The 24,962-nt window shown below is 40.5% G+C and overlaps 2 protein-coding genes across 12 annotated transcripts in view; one reads left to right on the top strand and one right to left on the bottom strand.

The window, feature by feature from the left end:
* Nucleotides 1-1,914: 1,914 nt before the first annotated feature.
* Nucleotides 1,915-15,434, bottom strand: ZDHHC6 (zinc finger, DHHC-type containing 6). 4 transcript variants are annotated; one of them, XM_005874525.2, is made up of 11 exons: nucleotides 15,211-15,434; nucleotides 13,777-14,256; nucleotides 12,048-12,139; nucleotides 10,506-10,665; nucleotides 8,355-8,516; nucleotides 7,550-7,603; nucleotides 5,888-6,055; nucleotides 4,832-4,873; nucleotides 3,946-4,091; nucleotides 3,817-3,863; nucleotides 1,915-2,529 (listed from the first exon to the last, which is right to left on the bottom strand). In XM_005874525.2, the coding sequence occupies exons 2-11, from the start codon at nucleotides 14,041-14,043 to the stop codon at nucleotides 2,426-2,428; spliced, it is 1,242 nt and encodes a 413-aa protein (XP_005874587.1). In that variant the 5' UTR covers nucleotides 14,044-14,256; nucleotides 15,211-15,434; the 3' UTR covers nucleotides 1,915-2,425. The 4 variants fall into 4 exon arrangements, with proteins under 4 accessions (XP_005874587.1, XP_005874588.1, XP_005874589.1 ...); XM_005874526.2 differs by having other exon boundaries at nucleotides 15,273-15,434; XM_005874527.2 differs by lacking the exon at nucleotides 15,211-15,434 and adding an exon at nucleotides 15,094-15,204.
* An 81-nt stretch (nucleotides 15,435-15,515) lies between these two features.
* Nucleotides 15,516-24,962, top strand: part of VTI1A (vesicle transport through interaction with t-SNAREs 1A) — a 315,173-nt gene continuing 305,726 nt past the window's right edge. For 3 of the 8 annotated variants that reach the window (XR_001363756.1, XM_014546391.1, XM_014546390.1), the window contains exons 1-3: nucleotides 15,516-15,959; nucleotides 22,946-23,004; nucleotides 24,834-24,944. Coding sequence is in view for 6 of the 8 variants with exons in the window: in XM_014546391.1 (XP_014401877.1) it covers nucleotides 15,866-15,959; nucleotides 22,946-23,004; nucleotides 24,834-24,944 (264 nt within the window). In the remaining 2 variants the exon portion in view is untranslated. The remainder of the gene's footprint in view (nucleotides 15,960-22,945; nucleotides 23,005-24,833; nucleotides 24,945-24,962) is intronic. The other 5 variants (XR_001363757.1, XM_014546392.1, XM_014546393.1 and 2 more) reach the window with 3 other exon arrangements.

The following is a 24,962-nucleotide window of genomic DNA, read 5'->3' as shown; positions in this document are numbered from 1 at the left end:
CGTTGAGGTGTGCATTTCCTCACGGACCGTGATGAGAATCAGCCTTAAGCAAGGACGACTTAACATGCATGTGAGCTGGTGGCTCTCAAACGTGGCTACACACCAGAATTACCTGGGAGTTTAGAAAGATACCACACCTGGTGTTACCCCAAGGATTCTGATTGAAATGGTCTGGGACACAGCCTTGGCACCGGGATTTTTGAAAGGTGCGCAGGAGATTCTAGTATGCAACCACGTTAACTACTGAAGGAACTACAACACTGAGAGGACCAGGCCTTCTTACTCCATAGCTGCCAACAACCAAACAAGTGACACTTGAGCCCTAACTCCAAACGAGCCCGATTTATGTTTTTTTTCTTTACCATCTTTGTTATACTCTCATCTTGAATGTTTCTTTCTGGCCTCTAACTGGAGTGAAAAGAACGTTCCTGGTCCTTCTCTCTTTTATTTCTTTTTAAATATATGTTTATTGATTTCTGAGAGGAAGGGAAAGGGAAGGATAGAAACATCCATGAAGAGAGAGAATCATTTCCCGGCTGCCTCCTACACGCCCCACACTAGGGATCTAACCCAAAACCGGGGTATGTGCCCTGACCAGGAATCAAACCGTGACCTTCTGGTTCATAGGTTGATGCTCAACCTCTGAGCCACGCTGGCCCGGGCCGTTCCTGGTCTTTCTACACTCCGCTCAGAAAAGTTGAAGAAATGTCTAGTCTTCAGTCACCAAAGGGAAGGCAGGAATTACCTTACAGGTCCTGCCATGTCTAGCCCCTATTACCTCCTGACCTCCTCATACCGCCCTCGCTCATTCCTGCACTGACTGCTGTCCCTTCCCTCAAACAGGCCAGGCACATTCCAGCCTGCAGTTCTTGTTGTCTCTGTCTAAACTGCAAGACTCCCCAGACGCACATGACTTGTCCTCTCATTTGTTTCAAATGTTACTTCCATCAGACCCTCCCACCTTCACGTATATGACTCCATCTGACATGTTTCACTTGTCTCCCTTCCTAGCCCTTTCCAGCCTGCAGTTCTTGTTGTCTCTGTCTAAACTGCAGGACTTCCCAGACGCACGTGACTTGTCCTCTCATTTGTTTCAAATGTCACTTCCATTAGACCCTCCCACCTGCCACCTTCACATATATGACTCCATCTGACATGTCTTTCGCTTGTCTCCCTTCCTAGCCCTCACTAAAATGGGGCAGAGTTTTGTTTCAGCAACTGCTGAATTCCCAAGTGCCCTTCCCTTATTGTTAACTGTTACAAGCCTGACCCTCAGAGCTCAAGTTCCCTGCCTTGGAAAGAATTAATATTCAAATAGGTGACTTCTGTCACTCCACTCATGTGTTTAGACACACCTGACTTTAAGAATGCAAGTCCAGCAGCATTCTTACCACCTGCACAAGCTTCAGATTTTGAGAGTCAAGTGTACAAGAGCAGTTTAATATCACCCAGTTGAAAGTGTCCTAGAATACTGTGATCTCAACAGGCCATTAATGGGGTTAATTTATAGAGGCAAATATGTATGTCTTAAGACTCATGATTAAAGATGCCAATATTTTTTGCCCTGGCTGGTATGCTCAGTGGTTGGAGTGTGGGCCCTAGCACCAAAGGGTCACGGGTTTGATTCCTAGTAAAGGGCAAGTACCCAGGTTGCAGGTTCAATCCCTGGCCAAGGTTGGGGCTCATACAAGAGGCAAGCAATTGATGTTTCTCTCTCTCGCTCCCCTCCCTCCCTTCACTTCCTCTCTCTAAAAGTCAATGGGAAAAATATCCTTGGGTGAGGATGAGTAATAAAAATAAAAATGTAAAGATGCCAATTTTGGACAGGGTAGTAAAGCAGCTTTTCCATAAGGAACTAAGACGAACATTTTCAGTCATCGAAAAGAAAAAAGATGTTTTAAGTAAAAACTATGATTTATAGAGAACATCCATTGATCTTTATTTGATTTGACAAAATAAGCATTATTAAAAGACAGGTAACAAAATCTGAGCTTATATTGAATCTGACAAATTAAGTTCTATAGTATCTAGAATATTACATAAGAAATACCAACTGAGGGGGAAATGGGACAGAAGCATCACATGCAGATGCTCCTGGCAAAGGGGGAACAATATCTGCGAGTGAGGTCCATAGTGTGCAGTGCGTAAAACACCCTAGAGAAAATGCAATTGACTTACTGGGGTGAAGTGTTTTTTCCTTTTGGGGCGAGGAAGAGGTGGCCAAGAGGGGCAGGAATTCAAAGGCATATGCAGAATGGCTTCTCCATTTCAAAATGTTCATAACAATATTTAGATCATGGCACTAGGGCACCTTTGAGGAAAAGAACACCTTAACCAGAGTAGGCTCATTGCATAATTCTTTAGTGATATGCACAATTTTCAAGTAATGGGGTGGACTTAAAGAATCACTGGATTTTGATCGTGGCTATCTGTTTTTCTTCTCGCCCTCTAGGGCTTGCTCTGTCTCAGCATCACAGGGACACTTCTCCACGCAGTTTCTAGGGAACCACCCTCTGATTCTTGAAACACCTGAGAAAATTAAATTGACGTGAAATAGTCAGATACCCTGCAATGACTTTACCGAGACCCATAAGTCCTATACTTCAAATCAATAAGCTATTAGTCAGACTTTACATTTTTTCCCTCTTTATCATCTTTTATAAGCAGTTTGAGTGGGAAAAAATAAGGCTTTTAACTGCTTGCTCCTAACAAGCTAGAAACCAGGTATTTTCCCAATTCTGTTATTTGGGAAAGGAGCTAATGTGGTTCAGAACAGCCCCCAAGTGGAGTTGAGGGGCACTTCTCAATATGGGCATCCAGTTACCCATGTGTGATCATAGGGTGTTTGTGGCAAACTGTCACACTCCATTTATTTCAGGGAACTATCTTCCTTAGCCTTTGTGAATTTCCTTTTTAGACTTTTTCTAACATAGAAATGTCTTTATCAAGGTTGCCTAAGCTGTCATTTGGGATTAATTTACGATTAACCCAGTGTTTTTAAAAGAGCATCCTAGGTTAATCTTTACTCTAAAAGGGAACAATTTTAATGCGTGAATGAAGATTCATTAATGTTAACAAATGTTAACCACTCTGGTACATAATGTTTAGAGTGAGAGAGGCACTGTGTGTGGGGGTGGGGGAGAGATATGGGGATGTTCATTCAAAGTGGGAGTGCCCGGCCAGTGTGACTCAGTGGTTGAGCGTCAAGGTCACTGGTTGGATTCAGATCAGGCCACATGCCTGGCTGTGGGATCAGTCCCTAGGCATGCAGGAGGCAGCTGATGGATGATGTTTCTCATCGATGTTTCTACCTCTATCCCTTTCCTTTCCTCTCTCTCTAAAATCAATAAAAAACATATATTAAAAAAAAAGGGGGGGGGGGAGCACATGGCCTACGTGTTTTGGCACACGGGCTCTGGAGCCAGACTGCTTGGGGTTGGAGCTTGGTTCTACCTGTTTCCAGTGTGGCCTTGGGAAAATGGCTCGGTCTCTGCTTCAGTTCCCTCATCAATAAAGTATAAGTGATCATGCTGACCGCAGAGGACTGATGGGGACTTCAATACCACACGGGAAGCACTCATGCAAGTGCCTGTCCCACAGTTAGGCATGAGCTCAAATGTTAGCCGTCACTAAAAAGACCCAATAAATCCCAGTGCTATGGAGAACTAACATAATACAAGGAGCTTCCTTCTGTTGCTTAGTGATTGATGTGCTCTTCTCTTTAGTTCCCCTAATACATGCGATATGGGATTGTTTATTAAAGTTATTCTTGGGAAATTTGAAATTATTGCCAGCAGTCTTGTTACATTTTCATACCTTCTATAAAGGAATCATCAAGAATTTTGTCTCCATACAACCAGTATCTGAAATATTTAAAAGATTAAAGTTACTTTTTTAGGCCAATTTCGTCATTAAAGAGGCAACGGAGTGCTTTCCACCACTCACCGTAACCCTCTCGTGGCCAAAATGAACTCCCCTTTCTGCAGCGGTATCCGAGGCTCTTCCGTGCAGGGGCTCGTGAAGAATGTCTTGATTCCTTTGTTCAAAGGACAGCAGGCACCACTGTAATCTTCTATTACTTTATACCGAACCTGTCATCAGTAATCAGAAGAACAATTTAACCTTTACCCATCATCTGCGCTTTTAAAATATATTTTATTGATTTTTTACAGAGAGGAAGGGAGAGGGATAGAGAGTTAGAAACATCAATGAGGGAGAAGCATCAATCAGCTGCCTCCTGCACGCCCCCTACTGGGGATGTTTTTAGTTTTATTCATTTCAAACGGGCTGGATCCTGAGGGCCGTAGTTTGCCCACGGCTGCTCTAGAGAGTGCCGTCCCATCAGACTTTCTGCAGCAATGGCCATGTTCCCTGTCTGTGGTGTCCAATGTGGGAACCACCAGCCACATGCAGCCACTGAGCACTTCTGATGTGGCTGGTGCAACCAAGGGACTACATTTTTTTATTTCATTTCATTTTAATTAATTTAAACTTGGACACCTGTGGCCAGTGGCCATGATATTATCCAGTATAACTATAAAGATGGGTTTCATACCAATGAGCTATATTGAGGCAAATTATTTTCCTGTTGGCAATATAAATTGACTAAATTCCCTTCAAACCTCCAGTGCAAACTATTTAAATGAAAACAAAAGTGAGTTGCATTAAATTTCAACAAACATTTTAAGAAATATTATTTAATAAAAGCCAACAGTTGGCAGCTACTCAAAGGCAATTTTAAAAACTATAAAACTGTAGAGCCTAACCAAAAAAAAAAAAAAAAAAAAAAAAAAAAAAAAGAAATTGGTATCACTGCAAAAGAATTACTTACACTTCTTACTCTTTTATCCGCTTTTTGTTTCAACTGTTCTATCTGGAAGATATAAAAATAAAAAGCCTCTTATCTCAATGTTGATATCAGAGGTTCATGACAAACTCCCAATTTCCCAGCATCTCTTAACTGCTGACAATTTAAAGGTCACCTGTGTTTTTTCAGCATGGAGAGAAGGCCCCATGACTAAGAACAGGGGCTGAAGCAGGGCTTTCTTCTCAGTATTCTCTCACTAACTTCTTCTTCTGTGTGTATTTACAGAGCACTCCCTGTGGCCCAGGATCAGGGAGATGTGCTCTCTGCCCTCAAGGAGCTCCCAGGCGAGTACTCAAAGTGATGATGATAGAGATTCACAGTTCTTTAGAGACGCAGTAGGAAACCCGCAAAATTCATCAAAAAAAGAGTCTCAGCTGAACGTCATCACTACGCCTCACTGACTCACTTTCCTCCACTTATTCACAGATGCTGTTGGGAAAGTGAAGAAAGTACAGTCTCTGTTCTAGAGTCATGTGAAGTAAAGTTAAAGATAGAAGGAAGAAGAATTAAATAAAAGTATGAGACCTCATGGGCTATCACACAAGAGTATATGACTAAGTGCCCAGTCCAGAGGAGTCTAGGGTGCAGAGGTTGGACTAGGGAAGAGGTGGGACTGAAACCAGTCTCAATCAATTCCAACAGAGAGGAGGTCAAGAGATGGAAAAAACAGCAGGCAAATCAGGGGGCAGGAATGTGTAAGTTGTTTATTGAGTAGACTCGGCTGACTGGTAAAGATGACTCCTGTTTGGAAGTAGTTGGAAGGCAGTTTTAGGCCAGATATTATAAAACCAAGTTAAGGAATCAGGACTGTCTCTCACAGATATGGAGAGTTAAGGAGAGATTTTAAAAAAAGGAGAGGCATGATACAAAGAGTTCTTAGATTATTAACTTAGATTCATTTTGTCACATACTGAGAAAATTTTTGTATTAATTTTACTCTAAATGTCATCTGAGTTAAGGGAAAGTTAAGGGGAAGAAGGTGAGGCAAAGAGGAAAGATTATTTGAACAAAAACACTCACTGTTAAGCTGTACTGGTGACAGCCTTCTCTGACTGGCCACTCCAGTCCATCTCCTTCTGGGACCCCTGACCAGGTAAATACCTGCTTAAAGTTCTTCCATCGACTCCCCATGTCATAAGGAAAAACAAAGACTTCATCTAGCTGATAATATTGAATTCGATCTTTAGCCTGTGGGTAACAAAGATGGAAGAAGGCAGATGCCTTAAATGGCTTTTAGTAATATGCTGTTGAGAACATTTATTCCTCTAATTCGTATCACTCTTAAAATACTTCCTCCTCGTTGTGATGTTAGTGTACACAGAAGAGCTAAATAAACTTACCACAATATTGGAAGAACTTGACACACAACACCAACCTCCTATGAGAATATTCAGAAAATGACAGATGGGGCTTATTTAAGAATTCATAAGCTTATTAAGGAATAAATTCAGAAGTGCATATTAAAAGTTAGTAATTTTATTCCATACAAGAAATTCTCAATGTTCCTGTGGTTCAGCAGACCAAAAAATCCAGGTATAGAGCAGAGATGCAGACAAACAGCTTTAAGAGGCAGGGGGTTTATTCAGAATGGAGGAACTGTTTCGTGGGGGCACTAGACTGCAATGGTTGTAACCTGGGGTGCAGTGACACCCATGGGAATGGCCAGGAAAGGTGTAACAGGGAAGTCATCATTTTATGAAAATTATTTTTAAAAGCTAGCACATCTTTCAGTTTTTAATACCACTACACACATATATATACTTACTTATATTTGCCTTTATGTGTACATTTTATGCATATACATAAATATTTGAGTTGTATAAATTATATTCTAGGCATTTAAGTTGTTAGCTTTAACTTAAGGCAATACTGGCTTAGAATCTTCTTAAGTTCCACTGACACCTAGTGGTATAAAGATACATTATTTATTCCTACAATAAGTGAACAAAACGTAGTTGAAATTTGTTGTATAAATTTGTTTGTGATAATTTCAATAAATTTTCTGTAAACTTAATACCATCATTTATTTGAATTTTTACTCAGCAGCAAAGCACCAATTTTAAAATAATTCCTAGGTTTAGCATGGCACTTTATAAAGAGCACTAGAGGCCCGATGCACGAAATTCATGAAAAAGTAGGCCTTCCTTCTGCTGGCACTGGCTTCCCTTCTCATGCAGCCCGGCTTTGTCTGGAAGGTCGTCCGAAAGGATGTCCGGTCTAATTAGCATATTACTTTTATTACTATAGATTGGTCATGAGCAAAAACACTTGTTAATCTTATGTCAATCTAACTAGAAATGATACTTTAAAATATTTTATTATCAAGGGACAGTATTTTAAGGAAAATCTTCTTATAGTTAGAGGTGATATTGATGTTAATTCAATTAAAAGAATAATCAACCTGTAAAATGAATGAGTTTACTGAATTGTATAAATCAACCCCCACCCAAATTCAATGTGTGGCTCCTCTCAGAGTGTATGAGAAGCATATTTCTCTGGGAGTTACATTAAACCGGGGATGAATCAAACTGTCTTCTATATTTACCTTTTATGTGGCATGCAAATGACTTAAGGAAGCCATTTGGTAGCCAAATTTTCACTTCCAGGCATTTGTTAGTTAATCTGGTCTATTAGTTAAATCAGTACTTTAATGATACTGAGGAAAACAAGTATTAAATTTACCTTTTCTTCAATCCATGATTCAATAGAAGTTTGGTTTCTGAGAATTATTTTTATCTGAAAATTAAATAATAGACAGCAAAATTTTATACTGGAACTTTGGTTCATTAAAGATTATTATCTTCATACTAACCAACCCTATGTGATAGTGTGTATCGCTCCATTCCATAGATGAAGATACCAAGATAAAGGTTAAGTAACACAGTGTGTGGTCACCTGATTTGAAAACTTTTTCTTAACCGCTGTACTACAGCACCTCTTAAAATAAAACCCATAAGCAAATCTAAATATATTGTTTTAATAATAATTCATGTTTCTTAAGGATTATCTTCTGAATAAAGTTTTCAGAGTACTAATAAAATATTGATATAACTCATTCAATCAATACGTAAGTGTATTTTGCTATTAAAATCTCATCACTGTTTTAATTAACCTTAAATATATGATTAATCTATTTATTACAAGTACATGACTCATTTCAGTCAACGTAGGTATTCTGCTTGCCTTAAAAGTTGAATATATTCAGTCCAAATTCTATTTGATTTTCCTACACATAACTAATTCCATTTACATAGGTTTTTACACCACAGAATTTTAGTTTATTTTTAACATGATTTCTAAGTATAGGCATTGGAAAAAATAATCAAAGAAGTTGATCACAGGCTAATAGAAACATGAAGTATAACCAAAATCAGCTTATTTTACATTAAGAGTTGAAAAAGGGTTGGGTGATGCATCAAGGCTGTCCTCATTACAAGCAGCCCCAATAACTCCACAGCTTTTAGCTAGAAGTAACCGAGAAACTTACCTGGATAAAAAACAACATCCCAACGGCTATGGTTGTTCCTAAAGCTAATCCCAAGGCAAACAAGGTGGCAGCAAATGCAGCTAATCCAAACGGAATAATTGGAAGAGGATCTCTCCGGGCTGCACTCATATCAATTTTGACCGTGTTCCACCCAAAGGAGAGCTGTAAACAACAACATACGTTCGAAAAATTGGGTTGTCGTTAAGTAGTTATGCTACTGTAACAATTGAAACAACTTGATTAAAATGATCAAAAATGGTAGCTTGAAATTGTGGCCAAAGCAAACACAGTTGTTTCTAATGAACACTGTGGCTTGAACTCATACTGACTCATTCATACACCATACCATATCATTCTTAGTTATCCTCAGATGTGGCTTGAACTCATACTGACTCATTCATACACCATATCATTCTTAGTTATTCTCAAGTGTTATTTTTTGGGGGTTGTTTTTCATTGCACCCTCAAAAGGTGTTAGGCATACCTCACAAACATTAATTTGCATTTACAACACTAAGTTCACCAATTTAGACACTAATCTAAGTTGTAACTGTGTCTCCCTCTCCTCTTTGCTTGTCTGTATTTAATCTTCCACAGCAAAAAAGACAGCCTGGGGTTCAGCTGTTTCTTCCCTCATGTTCCACAACCAGAGGTGAAAAATTGGCAAAATGTGGCCTGGCTTGCAAAATGTTTCAAAATATTTAGTTAGGTGCCCACATTTAAAAATCAGGAAACTTCACATTAAAAAAAACAGATTTTTTTCTTCTTGTAAGATCTAGCATCACTGGGCTGGATTCTTAAACATGAAAAGCTGGCAGAAATGGAATATGGGTTGTCCTCTCTGTGACAGGCATGTTCCCCAGTGTGCCGCAGTCCCATGAGGGCTGTGTCCCTCATTTACCTTGCAGGCCCCTTTAGGACATTGAATTTGTGTCCCCTGAACTTTATCTCATGACTACCTGCCCATAAATCGACTCGATCTGTTGCAGGGCATTTTAGGACCGTGCCTGCTCCATGGGCCACATTCTAGGGCAGCGGTCGCCAACCGGTGGTCCGCGGACCATTGGTGGTCCATGAGGTCTGAAAGGTTGGCGACCGCTGTTCTAGGCACTGGAATTAGAAATGAACAAAAGAACTACAACTACAACCTGAATGGGATGGAGAAGGAAAGCCCTCATGCTGTCTTTTCTTCTTGTCCTTTTTTTTGCCCTCCTAATTATTCTTACCATAGCTACCAAGTTTGAAATTTCGTAAGTTACATAACAGCCCTGGTTGGTGTGGCTCAGTTGGGTGGAGCATTATCCTGTACACCAAAAGTTGGGGTGTTTGATCTCTGGTCAGGGCATCTACAGGAAGCAACCGATCGATGTTTCTCTCTCTCTCCCCCCCCCACTTCTTTCTGGAATCAACATACAGTCAAACCTCGGTTTTCAATCATCTCCCATCTCAAACAATTCGATTCTCAACCTGACAACCCTTTCATGTGGATACTTGTATGGTCAGTAACTCATCTCCCAGGCGAAAAACAAAGGAGAGAATGTGAAAGTATGAGTCAGTTTACCACTAAACCTCACCTTGCAAACATCTCAGGAAATTATGGTGTGAATATTTTTGTGTTTTTTTGCTTTTGTTGCTGCTTATTAATTTTTCATTTTTACTGTACATTTCATTTCCTTTTTGTTAAATTTTAATTTTTATTTTCATGTCCTTTTTGTTTTTAAAGTGTTTATATATTAAATAGCATATTAGTCATGTACTGTATATAAGAAAGGTTAAAACAGGGAATTATTTGTGGGTCTGGAATGGATTAATTAAATTTATATTATTCCTAATGGGGAAAAATGATTTCGTTTTCAAACAGCCTTCTGGAATGAATTAAGTTTGAGAACCTAGGTTCCACTGTAAATAAATAAACAAACAAACCAAATAAAATAATTATCAATTCAACCAGAGCTAAGAAGGTGAGTTTCCAGAGAAAAATAATCCAGAAAAAATTAAGTTTTAATGCTTTTAAAAAAGGAATCCATTTAGAGGTAAAGCAAAGTGTGTTCCCCTACTTAAATCATAGAAAACGTATTTGCAAAAGGGACCTCATAAATAATCTTGATAAACCATTTAATCTGGCACAAATGACTATAACATTTCACTTACCCGGTTATAAAGCTGTGTATACATCGTCATAACAAAAATGAAGGCAGCATGAATACAACCCAATGGTGCTAACAGGAGAAACAGTGTGAATGAAGCATGATTTTGGTAACCACAACAGTTGTTGATCCAAGGACAGTGATGGTCCATCTTCAGCACACACCTAACAAGAAACATTTACATGAAACATGAGGCAGGAAATCCTGTCGACTTGAAATAACTTTGGTCTTCAAAAGACCAAGCAGCCCTGGCTGAGTGGCTCAGATGGTTAGAGCATCGTCCCATATACCAAAAAGGTTGTGGGGTTCGATTCCCGGTCAGAGCACATACCTAGGTTGCAGGCTCAATCCCTGGTTGGGACACATAAAGGAGGTAACCAACTGATGTTTCTCTCTCACATCAATGTTTCTCTCTCTCCCATCATCTGTCTCTAAAATAAAAACATAGCCTCAAGTAAGGATTGACAAAAACAGACCAAGCAAACAGGAATCCAGCATGTTCATAAGTCAAAAAGAAATCACAATTCATGAAACAAAAAGAAACATCTTTATGAGTTTTTAAACAATTCGGGACAGTGACTTCTTTTAGATTCTAAACAGGGAAAGAAAGGGCAGGTTTTGAAACAGCTTCTGATGAAAAGATGTCTGCTCCATATGAATTTGTTTGAAGAAGTCAGGAGGCCTACTGAGAGGTTCATAATAAAGAAATGACTATGGTTCCTGGTTTTTCTCCAGCTCTGAAATGCAGTGACTGAAGTGAAGTACAATAGAGACTCAACAAAATCACTTAAAAATCTCCACTGGGGTTGATGGGACCTAGCAGACGCATGTAACTTCCTTCCTGTCCTCATCCTTTAGATGTGGAACCTCTGAGTTAAACAAGCAACTACTAAATATAAGATGTGGTATAATAAGCAAAGTCTTAGCAAGCTTCCTTCCCTTTTATTGCTAGAAAATTTCCTGTCCTCAAGCCAACTTTCTTTGCCTCCACAGTTCCCCTAAACCTCAACACTCTCATCAAAAGTTCTTATTAAGAAGTGGATACAGCTGTTCATTTTTAAAGGTTCTAGCTTATTTCACATTTTTATAGTGACTCAGTTTTTCTCTCATTAAGTTTTTTATATTAAACACTATGATAATAGGCACCTGGATTATTTATTAGATTTGCATGAAGTGTAAAAGTTAGTCAAGATAAAGGAAAAAAAGCAGCTCTCCTCTATAATTAGACTCAGAACAATTCGAAGTTAATTCATGATCTATGGCAACAATTTGCAGATATGACTTTCAACCATGCTCTTGGCAGGGCAAGAAGCAAAGTTAATCTGTATTTTCTAGAAAAGTCTTTCACATATAACAAAAGAGATGTATTTATTATCAGAATTGATGATTTAAGAATAATATGGAGATTATGGACACAAGTATTTTGACAATGTTGTTTATAAAGTAGCCACCTTGCAGAGAATAAAATTAGGACTGATGTGGCAGAAAGAACAAAAGACCACTTGTCGAGGTGATCAGTCCCTAAAGTGAATGGCAAAGACAGTACCTGTTACACTTTCGACAGTGATGTGACCGCGGTGCCTTGTATGCTTGGCAGACTTGACAATACTGGAGGTACATGCTATCCTGAGAATTTTCCTTGGCAGCAAAACATAAACAAAAAATACATCAGATAACCAATCTATAATAATATCTATAATAATAAAAGCATAATATGCTAATTAGACCGGACAACCTTCCGGAGCAAGCTGGGGCTTCGAGGGAAGCCCGGGTCCCGGGTGCCTGCCAGTGGCCAGAGGAAAGCCCGGGTCCCGGGTGCCAGTGGGAAGCCGGTGATGGCAGCCGGGGGAAGGAAAGTCTACTCTGGCACGAATTTCGTGCATTGGGCCTCTAATCCTAAATAATAACAAGCCTTATGAATAAATGCTTTCCTATGGTTTAATTTTCTTTCATGGGGGGTGGGGGAGGGATGGAATCTTAACTTACACTTTCAATCCTTTTATTTGAGCTAAAATATTTTTAAGTATAAAATTTCTGGTAACAGCACCGTCACTCTCCCAATGACCCAGAAGTCATTTTTAATTTCTCTTCCCTATGCGCCATCCTAGTCCATTACCACTGAGTACAGCTGGCTCTACTTATGCAAAATCTTAGTAGGATGGGAGGAGTTCAGGAAAAAAGGTAGCTGACAACTCAGCGGGTATTTAGAGTAGGGGATTCATCCTATAACACAATTCTGATTATGTCAGAGCTCTGCTTGAAAACCTCTAAGAACTCCCTATGGACTAACAATTTCTCATGTATTTGAGGCCTTCCATAATCTGCCTTTCTTTCAGCCTTCTCTGCTCTACATAATCTGTCCATTGTTTCTGAATATGCACTCAACCTGAAATCCTGAAAAGCCTTTTTCCCATCTCCTCTGGAAATTCCCACTCCTCCCACAGGTCCCCAACTGAAAACGACAGTTCCTTTTAACTTCGCCAGCACTCCTCATATTCTACTCTGTGTTTATTTGCTAAAGTGCCTTGGTTTTTCTCCTCAGTTACACAAGATTTTTCAGAATATGAATTGTCTTACCCATTTCTTTATTTACTTAATACAATACACCAGTATTTCTCCAATGTTAACATATTTTAGAATCATCTGGAGATTTCACTAAATGCAGATTTTGACTCAGTAGAGTGGAGCTCAAGATTCTGCATTTCTACCAAGCTACCAAGCGATGTCCCTCAACAAGGAATACGGAAATTCATAAGCATAAACTTTCTAACAAATTTTAAGGAGCCATAAATTGATTCATACTGTACTTCCCAATCTTCACTGCAATGATTTAAAAACTTTATGATTTAAACCAAAGTTTCAAGTTTTCCTCAGTTCTGAGGATGTTAATGTATTACATGTAAAAAGATTATAGAACCAAACTACATTGTGAAATCATAAATAAGAAAAGTGTATGTGATATGCATTGTTTCCTAAACTTATGACCATGGACTCATCACCACCCCTCCATGTTTATTTTATTTTTTTCTCAATGCAAGACAAATATAAAATGAAAATTCTCTGGGAAATACTGATTTAGATTAGTATTTTTAAACAGGCATGAAATAAATAATCTGAGCTTCAAAGGACCAGTAACTGCAATGCACTTAGTCCCCACTACAGCAAAAAGCAGTCTGTGTTAGATATTATTGGCTAGAAGATAAAGCAAAAACTAAATTATCATGAGGTTATCATTAGAATTCATCATCTAAATTCTAAAGGGATCTTTTTCTTACCGGTTTCCACCCCAGAGGGACAAAGCCAGGACCAACAAACATGGCATTGAAGTAATTATAAAGAATCATGACAGTCCAATTTATCAACATGATGAAATTCACGCTTCCTCCAGTTGTATGTAAGGGCCAATACCACAACACAGAGTCAATCATGGCCATCGTAGAACATATTGCTATAACACCAAGGGCTATAATGGGGCCCCAGTGGCACAGTCTCTTTAATTCTTGGAGATTTTCAAACTTGAAAACTGAGCAGAAAGTACCCATGTTGGTGAGGAAGAATGTCTTCCTATCTTTAAAGAATTACAGATTTCCTCTTTTTGTGCACACATATCCATGTGCCACAAGTCCACGTGTGTTCCTTAAGTGTCATGTCTTCAGTCTGTGCGCTGTGAATGCAGGTTATCCATTTTCACTGTTACATGCTCAGAGCTCTTTATCTGAACTGGGAGAATCCAGTATCTTGGTTTGAAACCCAATCTAAAGAAAAGAAAATGAGGAAGTTCAGTAAAAAATTTTATTACACACTAGACTTAACTCCCATAACCACCTAAACAAAAGCATCTCACCAGTGCACTACCGTGGATAGCTAGTCAAATGTCAAAAAAACAACAACCAACCAAAACATCTATTTTTATCTTACCCAAAATAGGGTTCAAATCTAAATGGCATGTAAACTGGATACGTGATTGTCTGGGTACTGTGATTGTCCAACGTTTAGTGACTGGCTTGAGGAGACAAAGATTTTACAGCTGGGAAGCAGGGATTTAGAGTTGAGCTAATCCAGCTTCCTTACTTAGAGAAAAGAAGTTGGCTTGGAGAGCCTAGGTGATTAGATCCAGGTCAAACGAAATAGCTTAACCCAGTCATTGGACTCCCTTTACGGAGCTCTGCACCACCTCTCACCCGGTCTCAAATTAAGTCAAGTATGAGCCAGGCATGGTCCACATTATTTGCCTGTGGTTGCCCCCAAAACACCAACCTAAGGGTCTACTTGGGCCAAATGTAAGGAAGCGAGAGAGTGAAAGCAAAGGTCAATGCAAGGAGAGGAGAGAGAGCTGTGTGTGAAATCACGACTGGGGGCGTTCATGAAAAAAAGAACATGAATGAGGATATTTTAGGAAAAAAGAAGAGGAAGTTCCCTCCGCAGCGAGAGCCGGGAAGCTTTGGAGACGGGTATTGCTGATGGAACCGCAGTGAGTCAAGGGAAGAAGCTCTGGGGTGTAGGGCGATAAAGACTTCCACGCAACAGATGCCGCTGCCTTGTGCCTCAGTTTCCCGCCCGAGTCACGGAGTAGAGCTCTTAGAAATCCTCACTCGGGGTAGGAACATCCTGGGAAGAGTGGCTGGTCCCAAAGCACTGGAGATTCTGGCCAAACTCGGTGGCGTGGAGACCGCCAAAATGATGGTTACATCCCCAGCCTGGTCTCCCACCTCAGTCTGGTCCTTGGTGCCCCCTCCTCGGCCATCGCAGTTCCGGAGCGGCCTGGGCTCACCCGGAACACATTTTCTCCTTTTCGAGTGACTTCAGCATGGGCACCTCGGTCCAGAACAAGCAGAACGCAAATCCCGGTTGCTAGAGGCTGGAGTGCGGGACCCGAGACCAAGAGTCGGTCTCCGCCGGCGCATTCGCCGCTGGAATCCCGCTCCGGCCCGGTGCGCAGCCTCCGTGACAGCCACTTCCGGGGAGTTCGCCGCCTCGAACTTCCCCCCGGAAGCAAGCTCCTGTGACCTCTACCTTGGAGAGCTGGAGCCGCTTCCACAACGTGGAGGGGTTAAAAAAAAATTTCAGGGATTCCTTAGAAGACGACTATTTTGAGAGGGCTCTTGGAGGCACTAATTAAAGTACTTTTCCTTAGAGCATGTGTTCATGTTGAAGCCTGAAAGGAAACTAAAAAGCGTACCAACCCAGTTTCCGGGGGACTGAGATTGCGACGGACAACCAGGAAGCGGCCGGGCTGGGAGCTGTCTCGGGTTCTCCGCTCTGGTCTCGAGGGCAGGTCCTAGGGTTCCTATACCGTGTTCCCCAGCTCCGCGCTATCCCTGCCCCGACCTAGGCTCCGGCCTGGCCTGTCGCTCCGGAGCCGCCATGTCGTCCGACTTCGAAGGCTTCGAGCAGGACTTCGCGGTGCTCACTGCGGAGATCACAAGCAAGATTGCCAGGGTCCCCCGACTGCCCCCTGGTGAGAGCCCTGTCCTGCCGGGATGGCCCGCGGAGGGTGGCGGGCGATGGAACGCCGTCTGCACTAGGGAGCCTCGTAGGCGCGAGGCTGGGGTGAGGTGGTGCTGCCCCCCCCCCCCCCCCCCAGCGACGGAGCTTGTAACGTGGTTGACAGTCCAAGCTGGGCTCTGGGGTGCAGGAGGCAGAGCCCTTCTGGGCTCCAGGCGGGACTCCGCCGCTCGGTTACTTGCATACCCTTGGGACTGTTTCTCTGAGTCTTACTTTTTGTTTTGTTTGGTTGGTTGGTTTTTCGTTTGTAATATATAGAGATGTGAGAGTGTTCAAAAAGAATGAATAGCCCTGACCGGTTTGGCCCAGTGGATAGAGCGTTGGCCTGCGGACTGAAAGGTCCCAGGTTCGATTCCGGTCAAGGGCATGTACCTTGGTCGCGGGAACATCCCCAGTAGAAGGTGTGCAGGAGGCAGCTGATCGATATTCCTCTCTCATCGATGTTTCTAACTCTTTATCCTTCTCCCTGTAAAAAAAATCAATAAAATATATTTTAAAGAATGAATGAATGTACGCAGATGAGGGGTCTGACGTTGTTGTGTTAGTGATGACGGCAGTATTATATGCAGCAAAACAGGGTTAAGAGCCATAGTGCCTAATCCCACCTCTGCTACTTAGAAGTTTTGACATTTAGGCAAGTTTCTTAACCTCTTTCAACTTTCCTTCTTGGTAAATGGAGAGAATTGTAGGTCTTTCATAGGGTTGTTGGGAAGATGAAATTATTTCACATATGGAAAGTCTTTCCTCGGTGTTAGCTGCTACTATCTTTTGTATTTTTCGTAGCCCCAACTCCATTTATTATTTCTCATCCTTCTTGGGGTGGGGGGGACCATACGCCAATGTTATGAAAAACTTGGTACAGGACAATTTCTCTCACGTTTAAAATACCACAATTTCTATCCAGACGTGTATTTATTTTTGTGTTGTTGTGGGTTTTTTGTTGTTTTTTAAGCACATATTTCTTTTATGCTAGACTGTCAACTGTGTGAAAGTGGGAGTTACTAGTATGTTTGATTCATTGGCATTTATTTAGAAGGGGCTGAGATCAGATATTTGAATAAGCAAATATATAAATGTGATATTTTGTGATTTTTTAAACTTGATTTCAGAGAGGAAGAGAGAGGGAGAAAGAGAGAGAAATATCAATGATGAGAGAGAATCATTGATCAGCGGCCTCCTTCACGGCCCACACTGGGTATGGAGCCTGCAACCAGGGCATGTGCTCTGACAGGGAATCAACTGTGACCTCCTAGTTCATAGGTCAACCTCAACCACTGAGCCACCCCAGCCGGGCTATTTTGTGATTTTTGTAAGACATTGTTTTAGGATTTATCTTTCTTTAAATACAGATTTAATTTGAAGAGATAGTTTGCAGATAAGATTGTTACTTTTTGGCTTAGTTGTTTAGGGAAATTGAACTATCATTAGGATGCTAGACTTGGTCCTACCTTAGCTCTGGGTGTAAAGTATAGGAAAAGGAGTGTTCATTGATATATGAACTGGTGCGCAACCTCACTGTCTCACCTTGTTAGTCAGTCCTTGAGGCCAGCAATAATTTCCCTAGGACCTAAGTTGTTATTCCTCTTCCCTTCCCCTCCCCCCCCAAAGTTATGTGTTTATAAATAATGTTTTCCTTTATTTTCTTGTTTTTCTTCCCCCCACCTATTTCTATTAATAGGGATGTTTGCTTGAAGCCAGGATCTCTGAACTTATACCCACTCATCTCCTGAAGTCCCAGTTAGTTCTGCAGGAGATGGATGATGTCCTAAAGAGGTTTTTGAGTCCAAGTGAGGGAACAAGAGGAGAGACCCAAGGTAGCATATACTACCAAGCTTTGCTGCCTCAGAAATTTTTGTGGAGAAAGTGGCTGATGGCCTCACCACTTCATGATACATCACCTCGCCTCTTCTCTTCAGTTCTGCTTTTCTCCACTGCCCAAGATCATCTTGATTTTTGTTGTCTTTGCTGTTGGAGATTCCTTCCTTTGACATCAGTCCCAGAGCCTCAGAATGTGAGGATTTGTGGTTTCAGTTAGATTTTTGCTCATTTTAAATTGTAATAGTTTTAGCAGTAGAAACACTTTGTTGTTGTTGTTGTTTGGGAGAATTGCTTTTGTACTGGGAAGCTGTGTTATAAAGTAATAAAGTCATCCCTGAGTTCAAAGTTGTAAAAACTATTTCCAAGAATTTATTTTTTCTTGTCTTTAAATTTTAATGTAACCATTCTTACCACACAGAAGGAAACATTGGGATTAAGTATCTTAAAAATAAAGCCTTGACTCTCCTTAGCTCTCAAATAATGTGAGGCCCAAACTCAGCAGATATATTGGAATTGAAAGGAGACTGTATGTCTGGCACTGGAAGAATGCTTGCTGACTTGAATAATTGAATGCTAGTTATTCCTAAAAATACAGTGGTTCCCCTCTTAATAATTACTTGTGCTTGCTCACTTCATAATCTGTTTCTAATTGATAAATAGAAAAAATGAAAGTATATCTAGGTAGTAATGAATTTCAGATATATGTCTATGAACTAACTGAAATTAATATGGCAAAACAGTATGATTAAAAGTAACTATACTCTCTTTCTCTGGGCATCATTGGTGGTTGACCCAGAGGAGAGGAACTATAATTTACTTCAGTTAAGAAGGTTAAAAGTTGGAGCAAACTTTTTGGTCAAAGCAGTTCATTCTTCAACATATTAACTTAGTATTTAAATTGAAGTAGAGTGAGTAGGACTGGTGGCAATTAAATCCACTCTGCTGTGCATGTACAATGTATTAACATGTTACTTCCAAAGAGAATAGAAAAGACTAAATATTTTAAAACTTTATTTTAAAACAAATTTGATTGCTCTGTGATATGTTTTCAACAATAAAAAGACTTTGCTCTTACACTAAAGTGTTTGAATCTTAACTAACTTTATAAATTGGTATAACGAGATGGATCAGTCCGTTCTTAGGCAATGCTCTATGACACTGTATTTGAAATTTGATTTTAATGATTAGTGTTCTGTGGTAAAGCCAGGGAAATGGATAAGTGGAAACCATTACTAATACTAACTGTAGAGTTCTTTTCCCTCTGGTGATGAATTCTTAGAGGGACCCTATATAGGTGTGGAGGTTCCATTACAACAGGCCTGAAGGACCTAATAAAATGTTCTCTTGCAGTTAGTTGCATACCTCACCATTCACTTTGTGGCTGTAAATCAGAAAGACCAAGAAAGGTATTATGGCAAATTGGTTAAGAGTCACACATGGCATCAGATCTGTTTAGAGTCCCAGTTCTGCTACTGACCAGATGTAAATTGGCAAATGGGCAAATTGCTTGGTCTTTCTAAGCCTGCTTCCTCCATCTGTAAAACTGGGGAAGAAGGAGGTATTAGTTTCAAAGTTACAATGTTGTAAAAATCAGATGAAATAAAACATGTGACGTACTAGCACATTTTTTCCTTTATAGAAAATACCTGAATTAGCCATTAGTGATGGATGTTATTGCTACTGCTGAAGGCAAAAGCTGGCAGGACTCAGCTCCCCAGACTTTGTTATATTAATTGGACTTTTAAAGGAACCTTGGGCCTCAATTCTTGCTTCCTGTCTCTGCCTAGACTAGAGTGAGATGAATCTTTCTGGATGAACACCTACACTTGAAAGGAGACGACTGATCAGGGGCTTTAGGATATGAAATTGGAATTGGGTTTTAACTGGCTATTAAGGAGGGAGTCAGTGGAGTGGTGGGGCCAGACAGTGTCCCTTCCGGGAGGAGATGCTCAAGTCTAGCTGATTAGTTATGCTAAGCCCTGGAGTCTTGGAGATCAGACATAGCTATGTATGGAAGAAGCCATAAATTTTTTTTAACCAGTTAACTGCCACAGTATTTTGAATTTAAAAATTTCTGCTGCTTGCATCTATAGATGCTTATGGTGTACAAATGGTTAAACATGTTTTTATTGATTTCAGATAGGAAGGGAGAGGGTGAGAGAGACAGAAGCATCAGTGATGAGAGAGAATCATCAATTGACTGCCTCCTGCACACCCTACAGTGGGGATCGAACCGGCTGACCAGGGGTCGAACTGTGACCTCCTGGTTCATAGGTCGACCCTCAACCACTGACCCACACTGGCCGGGCTGGCCTACATTATTTATTGAATTTAATATCATTGTTTAAGAACTGATTATATGCCAGACTCAGTGCTGGATTGTAGGACTATAAAGATGATTAAGACACACTTCCTGTCTTCCGAGAGCCTCCAAGGTAAAAGGTAAATCAGACCGGTAGAGGTGAGAGAGAAATCACTAAGATTAGGTAAAAGTTTAGGTGTTTTATGTAACTGAAAGTGGTTAACTTTGTTGGGTTAGGAAAGGCTTCCTAGAGGTACTGATTTCTGAATAGAGTGTTGAATAGCAATTTGCCAGGTAATCACAGTGGAGATGGGCATAGGCATTGACATTAAAGGTATGGCGTCCTGCAAATATATCAGGATTAATGATAAAGACTTAGCATCACAAATAGATAATGAGATAGTAAATAATTGGGAGCAGATGAAATTGCCAAGGGCATAGATGATAGTCATGGGGTGGGGGGTGGGTGGAAAGCAAGGACTAGACTCTGAGGAACACCGGTGGTTAGAGGATGGGCTGAGGAAGAGGGTGCCCAGCAGAGGACGCAGAGATAGAAGTGAGCAGGAGAGTCACAGAGTCAGGGTGTCACTGAGGCCAGGAGAGGAGAAAGTGACAGGATGGGAGGAGCATAATGGCAGATGCCACAAGATTAAATAAAAATAGAACCAAGGAATGTCCATTAGTTTGGGCAAACAAAGGTCATTAGTCTTGTGAGAGTCATCTCAGTAGAATGGTGGGGTGTGGGTGGGATTACAGGGAGGAATGGGGGAGGAGGGAGGGAAATGTGAATGTAGCTGGAAGGAGAGAGATGTTAGCAAAGGAGACTAGAGGTCGAGGGGGGCGGGGGCTGCTTGTTTTGTTTTCCTTTGTTAATGAGAAATACTGGTGTCTGTTAGTCCTGGAGGTCCGTGGCATGGGCTGGAGTGCATGCATAAAATCTATGTGACAGCTACTCTCTCCCCACTTGGTGTTGGCTGTCCTTCTGAAGGGCTATTTAGCTAGTAGGTGTTATACCCATCTCAAGCTTCACAACTTTTCTAGTCTGTTGTATGAGTCAGTCAGTAATCATTGGGTTCCTTGTCACAGAAACCTAACTTTAAATAAAGAAAAAGAAACTTGTTTGTTCAAGGAACTTAACCTTAAAAAGTCAAGCAAAATCTATTTCAGAATTATCTGCAACCAGAAACTAATTAACTAACTCTGTCTAATCCATTTGTGTCTGTCTGTCTGTCTGTCCCCTCTGTCCTATCTGTCTACCTCTCAGCTTTGTTTCTTTATAAAGGTAGGCTTCATTTTCAACCATTGATGCTTGCTCTTTGTAGCTAGGCCAGTGGATGCCAACAGCTTCTAAATGCCTGTTCTCGTAACTCTACCAAGGGAGAGGAAAAGACTTCCCCACGGCTCCAGCACTTTGCTTGGTCGGCTTGGATTGAGCTACTAGGATTGGTCTAGCTAGGATGAGGAGCCCATCTTTTGCCAAGTCACTGTGACTGAAGAGGCAGGGTCATAGGAAGAGACAGCATCTCCCACTGACCTGTGTGGTGGAGGAGAGCCTCAAAAGAGTGGGGGTTACCCTAGCCGGTTTGGCTCAGTGGATAGAGCGTCAGCCTGCGGACTAAAAGGTCCCAGGTTCAATTCCGGTCAAGGGCATGTACCTTGGTTGCAGGCACATCCCCAGTAGGGAATGTGCAGGAGGCAGCTGATCGATGTTTCTCTCCCATCAATGTTTCTAACTCTCTATCCCTCTCCCTTCCTCTCTGTAAAAAATCAATAAAATATATATTTTTTAAAAAGAGTGGGGGTTATTGCCTGAGAAAAGAAGGGTGCTAGGCAGACAAAAACGATACATGTTCAATAAATTTGGTTAGCACAAAACGTAAGTGCTGTCTCAGAACAAATGGTTTCGAATGGGGGTGAGGTGGGGGGCATTTTCTGAAAATACCTGCCAGGATGTGTCTCTCCCGAAAAAGGGGATTCCAGTTCCGTTATAACTTGGTTTTGGTAGAGTTTGAATAAACCACATACAGAGACTTAGCACTTCACAGTTTAAAAGGAATTTCACTTGTATCAGCTTGTTTAAACTAAAGATAATGCAGTGGGCATTTTTCATCTCCATTTTTGAGAGTACAGACTGTTCTTACCCAATATTCCATAATCAGTGAGTAGTTAGTGACTTTGGGTTTGGAATCAGTAGCCCTAACTTCAAATATTTCCTCCGTTACACCCAATTTTAGTGTTAACTGAAGTGCAGTTTTTTATTTTATTTTTCATTTTTATTATTTATATATATCTTTGTTTGTTTTATTGATTTCAGGGGGAGAGGGACAGAAAGATAGAAACATCAATGCTGAGAGAGAATCATTGATTGGCTGCGTCCTGCACACCCCACACTGGGGATTGTTAAGATCTTGTCCAGTTTTAGGAATTGCTTTTGCCTGTGACTTTTAAATTGTATCTGTAAATCAGTTATTCCCAATTCATTATAGTGAAGAGTTTGCAGATTCTTCATGCCACCACTAAAACTGCTATTGTTGACACAGTCTCTTCTAAAGAACAAAGTAATTTTTGGTTTCTTTTTAAACTGTTATGGCATCCCTTAATCACTAGGTACTCCATAAGATTATGTATTTCTAGATAGCCTAGAATTAGTGGCTTTAGAGTGGTTTCTAACCCACCAAAGAATGATATGGCCAGTTGCCTGGTATGGTAATTCTCAGTTTGACTGATCAGAAAGGAAAAAGGTATAGAAAAATAGAAGTTTTTAAATATTAAATTTATGTATTTTCTTAGCAATTTTCTGATATTATTGTCTGTTTCAGATGAGAAGAAACAGATGGTTGCAAATGTGGAGAAACAGCTTGAAGAAGCAAAAGAACTGGTATGTACAGACTCGGTAATATATTTTAACACACGATCAGAGTCATTTAAGCTGATGCCTTTCACTAGCCTGTTTTATTTCAGAAATGTAAAATGGCTAATTAGCATTTTATAATTTAAAATTCATTCATTTTCAAATTGAAGAGAATTTAATAGTTCCTTGGGATTTTGTTTTTCTTAATAAAGGTGATTCATTAAATATCCAGCTCTAATTTTTATTCCTTAATAATACATTTTATAATAGCTGTCGCTAGCCAATGCTTGTTAAAGGCATACTGGGTACCAGACACTGGGATAAGCATATTACTTGTTTTATAATATTAATAATATTAATTTTTATAAAAACTCTGGGAGACAAGTGCTATTTGTCAAAAACTGTTAAGGATCTGAGATTTTTTCCTACTTGCTCACTAATAAGCGAGCTTGCCACAATTTCATGGATGCTAATAGAAGACATTAGGTTCTGAGGTCAGAGACAAAAGACTTTTATCACTCACAGCGAAAGCAGCTGCCAGAGTTTGAGCATCCTTGTATGAGTTCCCTGAGCCCAATTCCCACAGGAGTGGCAGAGGTGGCCCAGATGTATGCCCACACATACAGTAGGATGTCTTACAGGAGAGGAACATGGAGCCTGGGAAGCATACTGCTTTACAGCAGCCTGTAAGCAAGCCTTCCCTCTGTCCCAGAAGTTCCTCTCCCAGCATTGCTCCCTGCAAATACTACCTTGAGAAATGTCCAGGGAAAAGAGTGGTTAGGGCCTTGCATTCTTGGCATGCCCAGCAAGACTTACAAGGAGTCTGAGAAAACCATGGAGGAGTGATTTTCAACACTGTGATTACGCACCTCCCCCCATTTTATAGATGGGAATACTGAGGCTTAGAAAGATTAAGTAGCTGGTCTGAGGTCCACACCCAATAAGTGGTAGATTAAGAATTTGTATCTATACTAGTATATGCTAAACCCAGCGCTCTAAGTCATCCACTATTTTTTTTTAATATAAATACATTCACAGGGGGAAAAAATATTGTATCCCAATTTTAAAAGCCAGATATTGCAAGTATGATTTAACTTGTTACTGCATTGTGGTCCTAAATGAGTGTGAATGCAGGCATCTGACTTAAAAGCCTGTCTTCTTAACCATCATAATATTTCTGTACTGCCTCCCATTAGATTCTCATGTGTTGTATTTGAAGTGTTATATGATGACAGGTTGTTAAAAAGTGCCCTGCTGTGATTTCAGTGAGCTTTGTATAATTTAACATTTTACTGTATCCATTTAACTCCAAATCAACATGGTAATAAAGTGTAAGAAGTGAAGCTGCAGGTTGAGATCACATGTTGGTTGGTATGTGATTTTCCTAATCAGAAAAGACTTTCTGGAAGAATTTTTACCAAATGACTGAGGCTGGGCAGACACTGTGTGCTTAAGGTTGGAAATAATGGTTTGATTTATTTCCCATAGTCCTGGTGGTTTGGGGTCAAAACACCTGACCAGGTTGGACTGAATGATGGGATACTTCAAGCATATTAAAATCATTATTATTAAGGATGTTTGGATTAATGCATGTGTTTTAATAGAAATTCCTGAGAAAGTAAGTACTTTGGTGCTCTATGTCTCACTTGGCAAGCACTCTAACTATTTGTTCACCTAATCAAAAATTAAGCACAAACGTAGTCCCAATATTATTTGATCCCAGGCGGGTAACTCCCTGGACCTGGTTCCTCAACTGTAAAGTGAAGAATGGAAATGAAATCCTTTCCGCTCTAAACATCTGGTCAAATAAAGAGTAAGCATATGGTTTCAATGACGTTTTGCTCTCACCCTGTCAGCTTGAGCAGATGGATTTGGAAGTCCGAGAGATACCACCCCAAAGTCGAGGAATGTACAGCAACAGAATGAGAAGCTACAAGCAAGAAATGGGAAAACTTGAAACAGATTTTGTGAGTCAAATCCCATCC

This window comes from Myotis brandtii, unplaced genomic scaffold, assembly GCF_000412655.1.
Source record: "Myotis brandtii unplaced genomic scaffold, ASM41265v1 scaffold441, whole genome shotgun sequence".
Classification (NCBI taxonomy): domain Eukaryota; kingdom Metazoa; phylum Chordata; class Mammalia; order Chiroptera; family Vespertilionidae; genus Myotis; species Myotis brandtii.
Note: the sequence above shows the minus strand (reverse complement) of the source record. Positions and strands in the feature narration are given on the sequence as shown.

What these genes read in the sequence shown, in the direction of transcription:
- ZDHHC6 (XM_005874525.2), bottom strand. Translation starts at nt 14,043, where the DNA reads ATGGGTACTTTCTGCTCAGTTTTCAAGTTTGAAAATCTCCAAGAATTA. An exon ending in GTCACCAGTACAGCTTAACA is followed by an intron (nt 4,874 to 5,887) that starts GTGAGTGTTTTT and finishes TATATCTTCCAG; the next exon opens with ATAGAACAGTTGAAACAAAA. An exon ending in TGATGATTCCTTTATAGAAG is followed by an intron (nt 2,530 to 3,816) that starts GTATGAAAATGT and finishes TAATTTTCTCAG; the next exon opens with GTGTTTCAAGAATCAGAGGG.